This window comes from Zeus faber (genome assembly GCF_960531495.2).
Source record: "Zeus faber genome assembly, chromosome: 8".
Classification (NCBI taxonomy): domain Eukaryota; kingdom Metazoa; phylum Chordata; class Actinopteri; order Zeiformes; family Zeidae; genus Zeus; species Zeus faber.
Genome location: NC_137195.1, coordinates 26,911,121 through 26,929,944, shown reverse-complemented (window position 1 = coordinate 26,929,944; position 18,824 = coordinate 26,911,121). Strand labels below are relative to the sequence as shown.

At 46.9% G+C, this 18,824-nt stretch overlaps 1 protein-coding gene across 1 annotated transcript in view; it reads left to right on the top strand.

The window, feature by feature from the left end:
• Positions 1-18,824, top strand: part of dnah5 (dynein, axonemal, heavy chain 5) — a gene marked incomplete at its 5' end in the record, with an annotated part of 160,663 nt that overhangs the window by 99,298 nt on the left and 42,541 nt on the right. Inside the window, 5 exons of the mRNA XM_080004870.1 lie at positions 6,809-6,988; positions 8,418-8,555; positions 15,291-15,426; positions 17,488-17,669; positions 17,842-17,976. Of these exons, the coding sequence (XP_079860996.1) occupies positions 6,809-6,988; positions 8,418-8,555; positions 15,291-15,426; positions 17,488-17,669; positions 17,842-17,976 (771 nt within the window). The remainder of the gene's footprint in view (positions 1-6,808; positions 6,989-8,417; positions 8,556-15,290; positions 15,427-17,487; positions 17,670-17,841; positions 17,977-18,824) is intronic.

Sequence of the window (18,824 nt, the reverse complement as noted above, 5' to 3'; positions counted from 1 at the left end):
TGGAGCACCCTTTCGAGTTAGGTCGTTCAAGGAGCTGGACAGTGCCAAAAATTCCGGCACAAACCTCCAGTAGTAATCAGCCAGCTCCAAAAACTGCTAAACCTCCTTCTTAGTCTTGGGTCTCACCGTGTTCGTGACCACAGCTGTCTCATCCACCTGGGGTCGGAGCAGCCCCCCCCAAGTGGTACCCCATATACAGTACCTCCCTCCGCTCAATGGTACACTTCTTTGGGTTGCCAGTGATCCCCGCGCACCTCAGAGACGCTAGTACCATACCCACATGCCGCAGCTGCCGCTCCCACGTATCTCTGTGAATATTCACATCGTCCAAGTATGGAGCGGAAAATGCTGTATGCGGACGCAGGACACGGTCCATGTCTCTCTGAAAGGTCCAGGGGGCACCAAACAACCTGAATGGAAGCAGGCAAAACTGCTAAACGCCTTGTGGCATGGAGACGGATGATTTTTCCTTGGACTGCTGGGACAATGGAATCTGCCAGTAGCCCTTGGTTAAATCCAGCATCATAAAAATATGAGCCATACCTAACCGGTGGAGAAGCTCGTCGACGCATGGCATCGGGTAGGCATCGAGCTTTGACACCGCGTTCACCTTCCCGTAATCTATGCGAGCTGCACTGACCCATCGGGCTTACCCACGAGCATGATGGGGCTGGACCATTCGCTTGTAGATTCCTCTATTACGCATGAAGCTTTGCTCTAAGGTCTAGGACGTATTGGACCTCGTTTTGTACTGGTACTGGGACCTTCCTGCCAGTTTTCCTTAATCAGGTCCAGCACCCTATGAGGTCTCCTGCTAAACAGTAGCTTCTAGGGGGGAAACCTCGTGGAGGACTAGGGAACCTCCCTCACCATGAACAACAGGGGGTTGAGCCATGTGTCCCAAGTCCCAAGTCATCATGGACAAACTTCCAGATCATATTTTTCCACGTTTTGTTGAAGCACTTGTCCAGCCTGTCCGTCTGCGGTTGGTACGCCCAGTAACCTGTACAGTTTGCGCAGTGTGCGTGACATTAAAAAAGTGCCCTGGTCAGTCAGGATTTCCTTCAGAAACCCAACCCGGGAGATGACCTGAAACAGCGCCTGCGACACATTAGCCGTAATACTGCGCAGCGTCACTGCTTTCCGGTATCGGGTTGCGTAGTCCACTAGGACGGACACAAATCGATAGCCCTGAGCACTGCGGTCTAATGGCCCGATGAGATCCATTGCGATTCTCTCGAACAGCATCTCGACTAAGGGGAGGGGCCTCAATGGCACTCTGCGAATAGCCTGTGGATTCACCAGCTCACACTCAGGACAGGCGGCACAGCTCAGCTGCCCAGATGCCTGGCCAATAGAACCAGGCCATTATCCGCTCAAGTGTTTTTTCATGTCCTCAGTGACCAGCCATCGGGTGGTCACTGAGGACTATAGCTACTGGGGTAGCTATAGAAGATACAGATATGTCAGACGACCATGACATCGAAGTCCTATCTGTTGAGCTAAGCAGTGCTGTAGTAACATCTGTCTATAAACCACCACCTGTAGACTTTATATTTTCCCAGCCAATCCCCAAAGTACACAGCAAACCACAGATCATCATTGGGGACTTCAACAGCCACAGCACCCAGTAGGGCCACCCTGAAATGAACAAAGATGGAGAAGCAGTAGAGGACTGGATGGATACTAACCAACTAAGTCTTATTCATGACCCCAAGCTACCACACTCGTTTATCAGTGCTCGCTGGAAACGTGGCTACAATCCAGACCTCATCATGGTCACAAGTAACATCGCTGGACTGTGTAAAAAGATTGTGCTGGACCCTATTCCATCAAGCCAACACCGTCCCATTGGGATCCAAATTAATGCAGCTGTAGTCCCAACCATTGTGCCCTTTAAAAGACATTTCAACTACAAGAAAGCAGATTGGAAAGGCTTCACCAACGAGCTGAGGGACAAAATCAAAAATATCTCAGATGAAACATCTGCTCAAGCTGAGAAGGTGATGGAAAACATTGCCCAAAAGCGAAGCAAGACCTGTAATGCTCTTATTGAGTCCACAGACATGTCAAAAAACAGCAAGAAAGCATGGACACTTATTCACAAGCTAGGGGGTGATCCTAAAGCAGCTCCTCAGCACCCAAAAGTCACTGCCAACCAAGTTGCCAACCAATTGCTCTTGAATGGAAAGAGTGGAAAGAGAGGGAAAAAGACCAAGCTGAACCGCAAGAAATACATCGAGGACACTGCTTTTACAAAACAGCTTACTTTGGAAGAGCTGGAAGCTCTACCCTCAAACCAGGAAAGGCAATCGGATTGGATAATATCGCAACGGAACAGATCAGGCACTTCGGTCACAAGGTAAAGACATGGCTTCTACAGCTTTACAATGAGTGCTTAACAACACACAAACTCCATAACATCTGGAAGAAAGCCCACATTATAGCACTGCTGAAACCTGGGAAAGATCCATCCGCTCCCAAGAACTTCAGACCAATCGCACTTTTGAGTCATACCTACAAGCTTTTGTCTGATCCTCAACATAATTGGCACCTTTGTTGACAAACACCTCATCCCTGAACAAGCAGGTTTCCGCCCTGGCAAGTCGACAACTAGCCAAGTACTCAACCCCACTCAGTACATCGAAGACGGCTATGAGGAAGGGATGGTAACTGGTGTGGTGTTTGTCGACCTCTCAGCTGCTTATGACACAGTCAACCACAGACGTCTCCTCAGCAAGATCCACAAGGGACATCCGTCAGACAGAACTGATCGAAAGCATGCTTGAAAACAGGAACTTTTTTGTTGAGCTTGGAGGGAAGAAAAGCAGGTGGCGAAGACTCAAGAATGGCCTTCCACAGGGAAGTGTGCTTGCACCACTTCTCTTTAACATTTACACCAACGACCAACCAAAAAGTGCAGACACTCGCCGCTTCATCTATGCAGACGACCTTGGCATAGGTGCACAAGCCACTGACTTCAAAGTTGTGGAAGACAGACTCTCCAATGCTCTGGCAGAGCTAACACCTTATTATGAAGAGAACCACCTACGTGCAAATCCATCTAAGACACAGGTGTGTGCCTTCCACCTGAGAAATCGTGAAGCCAAGCGCCAACTGAAGGTCAACTGGCCAGGAACCTCCCTCGAACACTGTGAGCACCCGGTCTACCTAGGGGTAACCCTGGACAGATGCCTCTCTTTTAAGACCCACATTGAGAAGACCAAGTGTAAAGTTAGTGCGAGGAACAACATCATCAACCGCAAGCTCACTGGAACAACCTGGGGTGCTAACTCACAGACTCTGAAAGCAACCGCACTGGCTCTCTGCTACTCAGCTGCCGAGTATGCCTGCCCAGTATGGGACCGAGCTGCCCATGCCAAGAAGTTGGACCCCGCCCTCAATTCTAGCTGCCGCCTTTTCACTGGCTGCCTGAAACCAACACCTACAGACCGGCTATACATCCTGGCAGGCATAGCCCCACCAGAGATACGACGAAATGCAGCAAGCAAGAAAGAGCGACAACAACAGTCCAATGATCAAAGACATCCTCTCTTCGGCCATGTGCCAGCCAAAAGCCGCCTTAAATCCAGGAAAAGTTTCCTGAAGAGCGTCCCACCTCTCAGAACACTGAGCGCAAGCAGTGAAAGAGTCACTCGGTGGGAAGAAAGACTTGACAACCTCCCACCAGGAACAACAATGGAGCTAAAGGCGAGCGAGGCACTGCCCCCTGGAGCAGACAGCAACTACGCAGTGCGGAAATGCCTTAACAGACTAAGATCTGGTGTTGGATGTGCACAGCCACTCTTGCCAAATGGGGATACCTGAATGACGGGGACGCTGTGTGTGACTGTGGAACTGGACCACAGACCATGGAGCACCTCCTGATATGTCCGCTGCTGGAACAGCCCTGCACACCATCGGACTTAGCAGAGTTTAATGAGAAGGGACAGCAATGTGTTCAGCTAGCCAAGCCTTGTAACTGACTGTTTTGTGGATACGACAAGAAGAAGAAGCCATCGGGTTATAATGAGCCGCCTGGAAGACTAAACCCAGACAACTTTTTGGGACTAACAATTGGTTAACCTCTTCTCCCAACTGATCGTCACGGTTCACTCGATATAATCTGTCCCTAATCACCGCAAGATACGGGTGAGTGAGCGCAGCCTTTGTGCACCATCGATTTTATGTACCTCCTCAAAGGCCCCGCGAAGTATATCGTCCCGTGACTGTTCCAGAGGTAAATCCTCCATGGGATGGACTGGGAGGTCCTCCTCCCCTGCTTTGGTGACCTCTGCACACTCATATATCCCTACAGACCGCGACTGCACCCCCTCGTTCGTGCGCTTCTCTCGTTAACACATCGAATCCTGGCCAATTTGTGCCCAAAATCAGAGGGTGCGACAGGCGGGAACTAACGTCCCCCTTTACCATATGCTTTTTCCCCTGATAGTGAATTTTAAGCCGCACTATCAGATATGTGTGAATATTCCCATGCACACAACAGATATAGACTCATGATGCCTCTATCAAACCCCTGGGTCGAAGCAGGTGTTGCTGAATTATCGCCTGCGAACAGCCCGAGTCCAGCCCGAGTCCAGCAAGCCTGGTGTCTACCCCCTTGTAACCTTACACATGATTAGCCCAGTTCTTGACCGGGGGAGGGATCTGGTGGACTGGCGACTCAAACGACATGGCTGACCTACATGATGGGGCTGTCCTGGAAGTCGTGATCAAGTTGCCCACATCGCCAGCAAACCTGCCCAGGCGTCCGCCCACCTTCCACTGGCCACCCTGAAAGAATCAGGGAGGTGGAGTGGGGTAGGAGGTGGATTCCCGCTGGTAGTCGTACCTCCTCTGGCGGGGAAAGGGGCGGGAGGTGGGCCCCACCTTGGGCCCCGGAAGGGAGGAGGATGGTGATGGCCGCAAGGTCCACGGTGCTGGTATCGGTCGGTCCCACAACGATTCCCATGCGGATCTGGCCACGGGCCCCTCGGCGGTCCTCAGTGTTCGGCGTCCTGCAGCTCACTTGGTGGGCCCCTCTCTGGGCCAGCGTGGTAGGCAGAGGTGTGGGCGTACGCCTTACCATAGTCCTCGGCGAGGGCTATGGCGGCTTGGTGGGAGGCCGGCTGGTGACAACGCACCAAGCTAGCTCCTCCGGTTGTAGCCACCACTGGGCCGCCTTGAGGAGCTGCTGGGCGTGCAGGAACAGCCGGGCCGCGGTGTCTAGGGGGGGGACCGGAGGTGCAGGCGGTCGCCCTCTGGTGTTCTCCCAACCCGTTCCATCACAGCCAACCGGACTGTGTAGCTTGTCTACTGCTCTGGGGGCTGGGCATGCGTGCCAGCTGGGCTTCACCCAAGAGGAAGGGAACAAGCCACCACGCCCGCTCGCGGTCCGAGCAGCTGGCCACCTTGGCCATCTGTTTAAAATTGGCGAGGAACGCCTCGGGATTGCCCTCCGCCGTCACCTGTAGCGGGGGGACGGGGGGACCTGGCAGTCATTTCTCACCCTGTTCGGTGCGCTCCTGGAGGAGGACCTGGATGGCCTACTGGCTCTCCCAGAACGCCTCCTGGTCCCACTTGCGGACCCTCGCCATTTCCTGGAATTGCAGGGCTCACTGCTCCTGCATTGTGGCAAGGGCCGCAACCATCTGCTCCAGGGTGGGAAGTTGGCCGGGATTCTGCCTCGCACTGCTCCATGTTGTTCAGGCAGCACTTGTAAACGGGTGTTCTGGCCCAGGGCCAGGGAATGAGACAGGGGGGGCAGGCGAAGGAAAAACAGCACCGGTTGGCCCGTATTTATAACAGTTTTAAACAAAATGGTTTCTTGTGGGCCAAAGGGAAAATCCTACACTCGTTGGCAAATAGGAGGACAGTCTGGAACGTCTGCGCTTATTCGCGACGCTGCCGTATCGTGTCCAGTCTGCTGGGCTTAGCGCCCGTGTTGCCGGGTGTCCCAAAAACACACACCTTTCTCACTGCGGGGAAGAACAAAGCCCAAATTACTTCCTGGTCTAGGATTGGACTTATCAGTGGAGCCCCTCCATTGATTTGCCTGATCCCCAGCAGCTGAGCGGCCCCAGGATAGGAGACTGCACCACCTGTCTGCGGCAGTGGCTTGACCAAGCCCCTTGGCCCACCACAATCACCATTAACCATAGCAATACAGGGCTCTTAAGGCGCATTGGAGTTTAATTTGAAACATGGCTTTCCTGGTCTTGAACTACTGTATGTTGACTGGTAGCTTGACACATGATGCCTCGATACAGTATGACAGTTCTCAAGAAATTTTGTTTTAGTCTTGGTACTAAATGTTGTACAGGTACAATATTTAGTTGTTACATTTAGGAACAACTGAATGTTATATGGCATCACGTCATTGTATCGACAAATTCAATTGAATCATATATTTCCGCCTTGATATTGCAGAAAATTATAGATTCCCTCATAAACAAAAGATATCGTATCCTTTTTGAGCAAATCTGTAATTCTCGGAGGAAACAGGGATTTTGTGTCCATCTGCGATGCCATCGTGGATTCCCTCGTCAATTCCCTAGATGATCCCTTGGTCATTATATCAGCGTAAAAACGTTGAGGAATAACATTTGTTTTTTTGCGTAATCCTTCACACTTTGACCTCCTGAGACTGGCTGGATTGGAACAGACGGTACAGGCATTCTTCCCCTTACCCACTCATTGCCTTCTCTCGCTCTTTCGCTCTCTCACTCTCTCTCTCTCTCTCTCTCTCTCTCTCTCTCTCTCTCTCTTTCTCTCTCTCTCTCTCTGTCTCCCTCCTTCTACCATACAGCAATTCCCCAAAGACACCATTAACGAGGAGGTGGTGGAGCTGCTGCAGCCCTACTTCGACATGGCCGACTACAACATTGAGACGGCCAAGCGGGTGTGCGGCAACGTCGCCGGCCTAGCGTCCTGGACCAAAGCCATGGCTTCCTTCTTCTCCATTAACAAGGAGGTCTTGCCTTTGAAGGTAGCAGCTCAGCTCCAGTGTATCTGTGTGTGCGTCACGTTTTGGCATCAGCTTTGTGTATGTCAGGTTTCTGAGGTGTTTGGGCCCCTAAAACAAATTGAAAATACATCCTATGAAGCGATTAGGCTGCTCATTTTTCACCACAGGCCTTATGACAGTGTTTGTTCCCATCAATTATAACTGTTCATAACACTAAATTGGTAAATGTCGTGCTATTACTATTAGAGACTTACCGCTCTGCTGCAGCCTCTCAGTGTGCTCCAATGCAGTCCAAGGGAGCAAAAGATTAAGCCTTAAAGAAACGTTACATTTCCTTTATATTGTATTGCATATAAATATATAACTTATATTTTGACTTAGTTTTGCAAATGCCATAATAGATTCAAAGCATTTGTGAACCCTTCACTCTTGGGGTGAAAAATGAAGCGGCAAAACTTTGTGTTTGTAGTCTCCACTTTCGCAGATTTGTTTTGTTATGTCGTCACTACCGTGAGTTCTGTTAAGCAGTACGCATTATAAATGATTATTCAAATAATTTTAATTATTTTTTATATATAATGGATATCCTATTGCGTGGCATATTGCCTGTTGCCTGTTCTTACTCGGTAGGTTCCTTCTCTACCTCTATCTGCCCCTGACTTGTCACCCTCAGCTACTCTAAACCAAATTTTCTCTGCCTTCCCCCTCCGTCCATCTTCCTCTACTCTCCTGACTGGCACTCACCTCCCTGCCCCTCCACCTCTCCTCTCCACTTTCTTTCTCTCTCTCTCACCAACTCCTTGGTTCCCTCACACGTGAAGATGCGTTCCAGATTTTGATTTTAATCCTTTCCCCTCTACGCTCTTCTTGAAAACTCCCTGGCTTTTCTCTTTGATCTTGACCCTTTCCTTCACAGTGGAACTGCTGCACTGGCAAAAAGATTTTATGGCTTCCAGTGCGGTGGTGGCTTCACCTTAAGCCAGCCACTCAGCGAGTCAGATAGGCACTGCTCACACACACACACACACACACACACACACACACACACACACACACACACACACACACACACACACACACACACACACACACACGGATAGCAACTGTTCAATTCTCTTGGAACCTTCCTGAAATGCTTTCGCTGTGGCTCGGTTTGAACAAGCCCATAAGCTCTGTTCCCCCATCTCTCTCTCTCTCTCTCTCTCTCTCTCTCTCGCTCTTTCTTTCTTTCTCTCTCTCTCTCTCTCTCTCTCTCTCTCATTCTGTCTCTGTCTCTCTCTCACTCCCATCCCTCCACCTTGTAAGTGCTCCATTCCTCCTCTAAACCTGAAATTGTCTTCCCTCTGCACCCTTTGCAAAGGTAGAGCTTGAAGAAAAATGAACCCAACCTGACCCCTTACACCCATATCATTGTGCCATCTCGCTGTCCCTGTCTCCGGCCCTCCTTCAGGCTAATCTGGCAGTGCAGGAGGGCCGTCTGGCCATAGCCAACGTAGACCTGCAGAAGGCCCAGGCCGAGCTGGATGCCAAGCAAGCCGAGCTGGACGTGGTTCAGGCAGAGTACGAGAAGGCCATGATGGAGAAGCAGGTGAGAACAAAAAAACATCGTGCAAAAATAATGTACAACGCATCATGGCCTTCGTGTGAAAGTTACCTTGGCAACTGCCACTGCACCTGAGCTCTTGGTGAATTTATTTAAATGTCACTACTGTTTAACTTCAGCTAATTCAGAAGATTGAAGGCATTAATATATGAGCCTAAGTTACAAATTAATTTGGTAACTAACTGGTAACAAAAACCGTCAAGTGTCACATTGTGCATAGGAATAGGCTTTGTGCAGTCCCGTGAATCACACAATTCTGTTTCCCCTTGTAGTTCGTTTGTATATAATGCAGTGAGTCACCGGGACCAGCCAGAGGGTTCTTGGGTTTGTTTTTGTTGTCTTCAGAAAATTATCCCGGGCGACACTAACAAATTTTTTCTGTACTTATCTTATAGAAAGATTTAAACAACTTTCTTGCTACTTTGTGATTTTAATCTGTGATTTTACTCTAATCTAATCTGTGATTTTGATTTGAGTCCAGTTTAGACTCATTTGCATTTCATCTAATTTCATTTCACATTTATTAAGTTCTTGGTGATACATTGAGAGGTGAACCCTCATTTTTAATGATGGCGAGATCACATTAGGCAGAAAAAAATAAAACATGACAAAAATTAAATATAATAATAGAATTATAGATAGAATTAATAGAATAATAATAATAGAATTAAAAATAAAATTTGTCAAAGAGACTATAAGAACACAAACAACATTGGTTAAATTCCTAGTTAAAACAATTACATTCAAAACAATGAGACTGGTAAGAATATTTCTTAAATGTCCCAACGGTGTCAAGGAATCAATATAGCAATTGCATTGTATATTATTCCAAGAGTCTGGACCACAAAATTGAAAGCAGTCTTTCCGAGTTTATAGTTTATTCGCGGCACTTCTCGTGTAATCCAGTCCTACATTAAGGTGTAATTGTGAAGTTATGTTAATTGGTCATTTATTTTTTGGAGGGTTTTGTAAATAACCATATATACCACTACTATATACCGTATATACCAGTGATGATCTCGTCTCGCAAAGAGAGAGGGCCAGCCAACTTTTTCATAGAGAGAACAATGATGGATACTGTAAGCATCACCAGTAATAAATCTAAGAGGAGAGTAGTGTCTAAGGGCTTAAGGGTGGTAGCAGCAGCATGTCCATATATTACATCACCATAATCCAAGACAGAAAGTAATTCAGTTTAAACAATTATTTTTTCTACTAAACATGGGAAAGCAGGTTCTATTTCGAGAAAGAGAGCCAAGTTTCGGCTGCAGATTTTCAACTTCAACACCATTTTAAACTTTAAAAGTGAGGGTTATCATCAATCCAGATGCCTAAATATTTATAGTGTCGGACTCTTTCAATAGCTGTAAGTAAAGTGCTCGTCTGAATAATAGTCTGAATAGCATGTATTTAGTTTTTTCAGCATTTGACACAAGTTTAAGATCGATAAGTGCCTCTTGAAGAACATTAAAAGAAAGTTGTAGATTGTCAAGGCCAACGCTTCTTTTTATCAACTGTCACTGTCACAATATAATTTAAAATTTAGAATGTTGCAGAGATGGTGCTGTGGTTAGCCCTGAAACCAGACTGGTGAGGGCTCAACACAGAATACCCAGCTAGAAAAGTCTTGAGTTGATTGTTTACTATTGATTAAAATATTTCAGACAGACAGGACAATTTCGAGATGGGACGATAGTTATTAAGAACACTTTTATCTCTTCCTTTATGCAATAGAGTAATGTGAGCAATTTTCCACACTTTGGGAATTATACCTGATAAAATGGTTAAATTAAAAATCTGTGTTATACTGTATAATCATCAAGGCACAGTAGCTGGAGAAAGAAAGGGCCCAGACTGTCTCATCCATCCTGCTTTCTTTGAGTCAATGGTCAATTTGAGTATGTATAGAGACATCCATTTTTGGATTACTCATAGATTTAAAAGATCCCGTGCCATTTTCAAAAGTGACCAGCTGCAGCAAAATGTTTATTAAAAGCTGTGCATATTTCCTTGTGATCGGATATTGCACACTGACCAGAATTTACATGTGTGGGCAGGGATATTGCATTTTTTATTCTAGAATTCTAGAATTTGACTGGATTTGAATAACTAAAGATGGTATTTCAATAGTAATCAGATTTAGCTTTCCTCACTGACAATTTATTTCTTAAATACCTAAAAGCAAGCCAATAGGAAGAGTCTCCAGGTTTTATAGCTAGGACCCACGCCTTATTCTTTCATTGGAACAAAGATGATAGTTCAGAGGTGAACCAAGGAGGTGAACCACTAGACCTGTCTTTATTTATTTGCTTTTTAAACAGGGCATGTTTGTTAACCACTGAGTTGAAGGTATTTATAAAATGATCCAATGCTAGATCAACATAGGGATTTCTAATGTATTTGAAAATCTGAAAAAGATCATGTAAGAAGGCCTGCTCATTGAAATTTCTAAAATTTCTCATGACAGCAACTCACAATCAAACCTTCTTTAGTTGGGCATCCCTAATGCAGGCTCTGGGGCGATTGTCATATATCCTAAGGTCAAAGACACCAGAAGAAACAATTTATCACTTCTATTGGTTTAGATCAGATCAATTAAAGTTGACTTCCAAATATTTTTTAGATCAGGCCTGGTAGTGTCAGTAATCAGTTGGGTTAGGTTGAGATAACCACACACCTCTCTCAAATAATTAGACACATTAGTCAACCAATTTAGATTAAAATCAGCCAAGACTATTGTGGGAGTCTCTCCCCACAGGAAGGGGTTTAGGGAGGGAGATGGGATCTTTCTTGCCGTGGGATGCCGACATGGCGAGAGGTTTATTATAAAACTAAACAAAAAGGCTCACTGGCCAAAAAAATCAATAATAAAGAGTAATGGGCTTGGGCGCAGGAGGAATGACATTCCAGTTTTCCCTGGTGGGCTGATGAGCCTGTGCGCCGATGCAAGACAGATAAACACTAAGAAAGCTCCCTGGATCGGACCGAACAGTGCCGGACACTGATTCGGCCGACTCGGGGCATCTGTGCGGTCGAGGGGAAGGCAGCCATGGCTGCAGCCGCAGTTTAATCACACCCCTTAGTCCACCACATATCCCCACCGGAGCCGGGAGCTGTCCAGCCGACAGCCAACTCCCCCCAGCCCCCCCCCGCCCCGAACAGGAGAGAAAGTCAGCCATGACCATCTGCGCCGCCACCCTATGGACCGCCCGGAAGTTAAAGGGCTGGAGAGCCAGGTACCACCGGGTGATCCTGGCATTGGTGTCCTTCATGCGGCGTAGCCACTGTAGCAGGGCATGGTCCAAACAGAGGGTGTAGGGGCGCCCCAGGCGGTAATAGCGGAGGGAACTGATGGCCCACTTTATCGCCAGACACTACTTCTCCACTGTGCAGTACCTCGACTCCCGCTCTGAAATTTTGCGGCTCAGGTACAGCACTGACCACTCGGTCCCCTTCACCTCCTGGGACAAGACCGTGCCCAGCCCTCTGTCCGACGCATCGGTCTGCAGACAGAAAGGGAGAGAGAAGTTAGGATTAAACAGCACTGGCTTCCCACAGAGAGCTGACTTTAATCTCGCAAATGCCTGCTGGCACTTCTCTGACCACTGGACCGGATCTGGAGCACCCTTTCGAGTTAAGTCACTCAAGGGGCTGGTTAGCTCCGAAAAGTCGGGTACAAACCACCTATAGTAGCTGGCCAGCCCCAAGAACTACTTCACCTACTTCTTGGTCTTGGTCTCGGCGTGTTCACGACCGCAGTGGTTTTATCAAGCTGGGGTCGGACCAGGCCTTCACCCAAGTGGTACCCCAGATACCATACCTCCCTCCGTCCTACGGCACACTTCTTTGGGTTTGCAGTGAGCCCCGCTGCCTCAGGGACTCAAGCACTGCGCCCACATGCTTCATATGCCCCTCCCAGGTGTCACTGTGAATGATTACGTCATCTAGGTAGGCTGCAGTGTATGCTACATGAGGATACAGGACGTGGTCCATGAGTCTCTGAAAAGTGGCTGGGGCACCAAACAACCCAAACGGAAGTGGCACAATGCGAACAGAGTGGAGAACCCCAATTTTTCTTTGGACTCCTGAGACAACAACATCTGCCAGTAGCCCTTGGTTAAATCCAGTGTCATGAAAAAATTAGCTGTACCTAACCAGTCGAGAAGTTAATCGAACCAGAGCATCGGGTAGGCGTCGAACTTTGACACCGCGTTTACCCTTGGGTAGTCTACGTTGGAATGGGACTGACCCATCAGGCTTACCCACCAGCACAATGGGACTAGAAACAGTCACTCGTGGACTCCTCTATCAGACCCATGTCTAGATTGGCCCCTAATTCTGCCTGCATAATCTTGAGAGTGCATCTTCACAATTGGGATCGTCTCAATATGGTGGTGTATGAGGGACGTTAGGCCTGGCAGGGAGGAGAAAACATTAGAGAAGCAATGCTGAAGTGCGGCTACATCCGCCCTCTCGACCAAAGAGGGATGGTCACTAAACAGGACCGCGGTATGATCGGCTGCTTTTGAACCTCCGGTCCTCACTCATCCCACTCAATCACCGGCGTTACCAGAGCCATGGATGCCCTCTCCCTCCATTCATTTAAAAGGTTCATGTGATAAATCTGTGTTGCCACCTGCCTGTCAGACTGTTATAAAACTGAACAAAAAGGCTTGCTGGCCAAAAGGATAAATAATAAAGAATTATGCGTTTGGGTGCAGGAGGTACAATGTTCTAGTTTGTCTCCTGTTCGGCTGACAAGCCTGTGCACCGATCCCCTCTGCAAGACAGACAAACATTAAGAAAACTCCCTGCCCTGGATCAGACCAATCAGCCGACTCGGGAGAGCTGTGCAGTCGCGGAGGAGGAAGCCACGCTGCTGTCTGCAGACGCGGCTTAACCACATCCCTTGGTCCGCAAAAAGTATCATCTCCGAATTAATATATTGAGCAATTAAACCTGCCAATTTATCAATGGCGACATGTTCAGCAGAAGAAGATCTATAAGTCCCAATCACGACAAATTAATTATTAGGCCCTAAACTGACCTTCAGAGCAGTTACCAAAAACCTTCAAAACCTTTCTCTTCAGTGACATCATAGAACCGAAAGACATGATTTAATAAAAATGGCCACCCCACCTCCTCTTGCATTTCTGTCTATTTAAAAAAAATTATATTCATTTAAAGAAACCACAGAATCACTGATATTTTTCTTTAGCCAAGTTTTAGTCAGCACCGATATATCAGGGTCCGTTTGAGAAACCGGAATCTTGAGATAATCCAATTTCTGATATTGAAATATTCCGAATATTATAAGAATATTCAGATATTGGACCCAGACCTTTTCTATTTTTAAAAGAATGTGGATTAAATAAGGAGGCTGAGTAAGACTCAGATTTCTGCAATAAGGGGGAAGTGGTATGGGACTGTAGGGGAACCGCAATTAGATTTGAAGTAGCTACAGTAGGCTTTGAATGTTGTATATAAGGTCTAGCAATGGACCTAGCAGGAATGGTTGTATGTGTTTATAGTGGAAGGCATACCAGTCCTGTTCAGTAGGGCTGAGTGGGCTGCGGGAGTAGGGGAAGGGGTATGCGGTGACTGAATAGTGTATGCACGTGTGAGAGCGACCGTCAGGTGGTGAATGCAATAGTGCCCCCTCAAGGGAGAACCCCAACACTTCCAAAATTACCTTTCAAATCTACTCTGTTAAAATCAATCCTTAAGGACTACCTTTCTTGTTTATTTCATTCCATACGGGCAAGAAAACAAAGTCTGTAACATACATCGGCACCAAGGCAATATTTCAAGATGGTAAAAGAAAATGCCCATTCGCAATCCTGTTTCCACACTTAAAAGGCTTAAAAGGTACACACAGTCACCTGTAGGTTTGTGTCGAAAATTCAAGAAGCATGTATTATTTTGTGCAAACATTAATATTCATAACATTACTGCCCCCTGATGTTCCCTGCATTTAAATTTGAATTCTCAAAGCAAGGAAAAATAAACGCATTGCTATTGATGTCAACACCCACATCAACAGAACCCCTGCTAAACACAGATAAGCAACTTGCAAGTCAAAAACATGGATTGTTATTTTGTAAAACACCTTAAAGAACTTTTACAATCGCCGACCAAGTGGTACAGTGGTACAGCCATGAAAGAAGATCTACGAAAGGGGACCAGTGTGAGTTTTAATCGGTGCTTTTAATGTTTAGTGTGCCTGCAACGGCACTCCGTGTCCTTTCCTGAACAACAACATGCATGGTGAACACATCAGTGTTTGAATCTCTGTGTCCTGATTAGTCTGTGCCTGCTCTTAAAATTTCCTAATATCGTAATTTCGCAATCAGGAGGCACTGCTGTTCATCCAGAGGGATCTGTGTGTGTGCGTCTGTGTGTGTATGTCTGTGTGTGTGTGTGTGTGTGTGTGTGTGTGTGTGTGTGTGTCTGTGTGTGTGTGTGTGGGTGTGCGCTTCTGCCTCATCTGTTGACTTTGAAAGGTTTCTATCTAGGTTTATACCAAAGCAGAAACCAGATGGTGTCTTGATGTGGTAACAGATGTTCACCTGCACTTATTGTTATCTTCCATGCTGAAGATACAATAAGTGCAATGAATGATTAAATGTTGTCTTTATATTTTTTCACCTAAACGTTGATCTTCTTTTACTTTCTACCTGTTTAAGCCGTGACCAAAGTCGCCCACCATCTCATTTTCAGACGCTGCTGGAGGACGCAGACCGCTGCAGACGCAAGATGCAAACAGCCTCCAGCCTCATCAGTGGCCTGGCCGGAGAGAAGGCAAGGTGGACTGAGCAGAGCAAAGAGTTTGCCGCCCAGACCAAACGCCTCGTCGGTGGGTCCTTCCAAAACTTGTCAATCTATTGAGCAAAAGGAGACGCTCAAATATTACCCAGTAGTTGCCTATTTAATAATAAATAATAATAATAATAATAATAATAATAATAACTTAAATTTGTATTGCGCCTTTCAAAGAACCCAAGGTCGCTTTACAGGAGAGGGGCAAGGGGGGTGGTAAATTAAGAGAGAGAGGAACAAAAACAAAACAAAGGAATATCTAAACTTACTAACTAATGGGGAAAGGCCATGGTGAAAAGGTGGGTCTTGAGGGTTGTTTTGAGGCGTTACGGATTATGGGAGGGAGAGAGAGCCAGAGGGTGGGGGCTGCCACGCTGAAAGCTCTGTCCCTGAAAGATCAAAATCTGGTATGGGGGATGGACAGCAGACCCATGTTTGAGGACCGCAAGTTCCCGGATGGAGTGTGCTGGTAGAGGAAGTCGGACAGGTATTGGGGTGCGAGTGCGTGAAGGGATTTGTATGTGAGGAGGAGGAGTTTGTAGGAGATGCGGAACTTGACAGGGAGCCAGTGGAGGAGAGAGAACCCTGGCAGCTGAGTTCTGCACATACTGGAGCCTGTCCAGGGCTTAGTTGGAAACCCCGTACAGCACTCCGTTACAGTAGTCCAACCCGGAGATGATGAAAGCGTGAATGAGGATTTCAGCCACGGAGTCTGAGAGTGAGGGATGGAGACGGGTGATGTTTTTGAGGTGATAGGAGGCGGACTTGGTGATGGATCTGATGTGTGACTGAAAGGAGAGGGTAGAGTCCAGGATAACACCCAGGTTGTGGACCTCGGGAGATGTTTTGATGGAACAGCCGCCGAGGAGGAGGAGGAGATCTCCAACCTTCCGGAGCAGTGGCTTTGGGGCCACAACCATGAGCTATGACTTTTTGCTGTTGAGTTGGAGTGGGTTAGTTGTCATCCAGGTTTTTATGGCATGAAGGCAGTTGAACAGAGACTGTTGGGGGAGCAGAGTCCATGGTGAGGTGCTGAGATAAAGCTGTGTGTCATCAGCGTAGCAGTGGAAGTTAAGACCATGATGAATGATCTGGCCAAGGGGGAGCAGGTAGATGGTGAAGAGTGATAGTCTATGGATGAGGTCCTTTAATTTTCATATGTATCCATGTAGTATTGTTTTAGCGTCAAAAAGTCAGATTCTTCTGAGTCTTATTTATGATGAAAAAGAAAGAATCCCTTGTCATGACATGAATACTTTGTATGGATAATAATGTCAGTGAATTGACCATTGAAATACACAGATCAGCCTCAACATTAAAACCACAGGTGAAGTTAAAACCATGGATTTTCTTGTTACAATTGCATTGGTCAATGGGTGGGATATATTTGGCAGAATGTGAACAGTCAGTTCTTGAAGTTGATGTGTAAGAAGCAGGAAAAATGGGCAAGCGTAAGGATCTGAGTGACTTTGACAAGGGCTAAATTGTAATAGTTAGATGGTATGCAGTGGTTAGTACCTACCAAAGGTGGTCCAAGAAAGAGCAACCGGTGAACCGGCGACAGGGTCATGGGCGCCCATAGGCACAAAGTTAATGCTGCTATGATAGAAAGGTGTCAGAACACACAGTGCATCACAGCTTGCTGTGTATGGGGCTGCATAGCTGCAGACCGGTCAGAGTGGCCATGCTGACCCCTGTCCACCGCTGATACGCCTACAATGGGCATATGAGCGTCACAACTCGACCATGGAGCAATGGAAGAAGGTGGCCTGTTCTGATAAATCATGTTTTCTCCTACATCATGTGGATGGTTAGGGTCTGATCTGATCAAGCATCTGTGGGATGTGCTGGAACAACAAGACCAATCCATGGGGCCCCACCACAGGACACCTTCAGAGGTCTTGCGGAGCCCATGACTCGACGGGTCAGAGCTTTTCTGTGGCGGAACGAGTGGGAGCCACACAATATTAGTGGTGATCTTAATGTTGTGGCTGTTCGGTGTATATAGATCATTAATTTAATACCATTAGAGAAACCAAGCGGTTTTCCAAGATTCCATTGATTCAAACTGTGTATGCTTCCCGCTTCCCAATCAAAGGCGACATCCTCCTGGCCACGGCGATCCTCTCCTATTCCGGACCCTTCAACCAGGAGTTCAGGAACCTCCTGCTCACTGACTGGCAGCGGGAGCTGAAGCTTAGACGCATCCCGTTCGGCGACAACCTCAACCTGACCGAGCTGCTGATCGATGCGCCCACCGTCAGCGAGTGGAACCTTCAGGTCAGAGACTCGATTAGTCATATTTCTGCTGCCTTGACAATATCGTTAAAATGCAATTCCAAAGGTTCTGCTGCTGAATTACCTGAATTACCTCCTAGGGATTAATAAAGTGATATCTTACCTAGGCCATAATTTGACAAATCTGGTGTTAAATATTTCCTCCTCTGCGCAGGGTCTCCCCAATGATGACCTGTCCATTCAGAATGGCATCATCGTCACAAAAGCGGCACGTTTCCCCCTCCTCATCGACCCCCAGACTCAAGGCAAGATCTGGATCAAGAACAAAGAGTCCAGGAACGAGCTCCAGGTTTGTGTAGCCATCGCATCGTTAGTTGCCAATATTATAATGTTCAAGGACCTAAATTGTTGTTGCTAGGTGAGCGAAAGTGCACATCATGTACATTCAATGCTGCAAATTCGACGATCATTGTGTGTGTGTGTGTGTGTGTGTGTGTACCTTTCTCTCGTACCATATATTTTCCGTCCTCCATCTGCATTGTGAGCCACGGTGTATAAACTGAAACTCTATCCAAATGGTCTCTGAAACTGGCCAAGAATGATGTCACTGTAATTTCATCCGTATTTCTATGGCTTCTGTATCTCAATGTCACTGCTTAATATGCATGGTTTCTTTAGCATTGGACAAATAAATCTCTCACTCGCTCAACCCAATGTCTGCTTTTATGACACCACATTTGGATGCCGTAAAAAAAAAAAAATCCCATTCACTCGCTGCCATTTCCATCCTTATTGCCTCATGGTTTATGTGAGTATTATTCCTAGATTCTAAAAAAGCCCCCCCCCCCCCGAAATGTTTTCTATTGTCCAGAAATCCGTCCTATTGTTCAGCAATTTGAACGAGGATTGCAGAACTCTGCAATTGTTTAAAGACTCACCCGCCAAGGTCACTGGCTCTGTCGGGGGCAATCTCTTGCTGAGTAGATTTTGCAATGTTATTAAGATTATTATTTTTTTCAGTCAGCATATCAACACCACCAAAAGTCTTTCACGCCAACATGTTGAAGTATTAATAGATCTACCAGCGACAGACCCAGTCAGGGAAGAGGCTCATCTCTCATCGCAGAGACATAACATTGACAGAATAAGTTCTGACTGCGTTATAAGCAAGTGAGTTGCTCACCAATCAGCATTTAG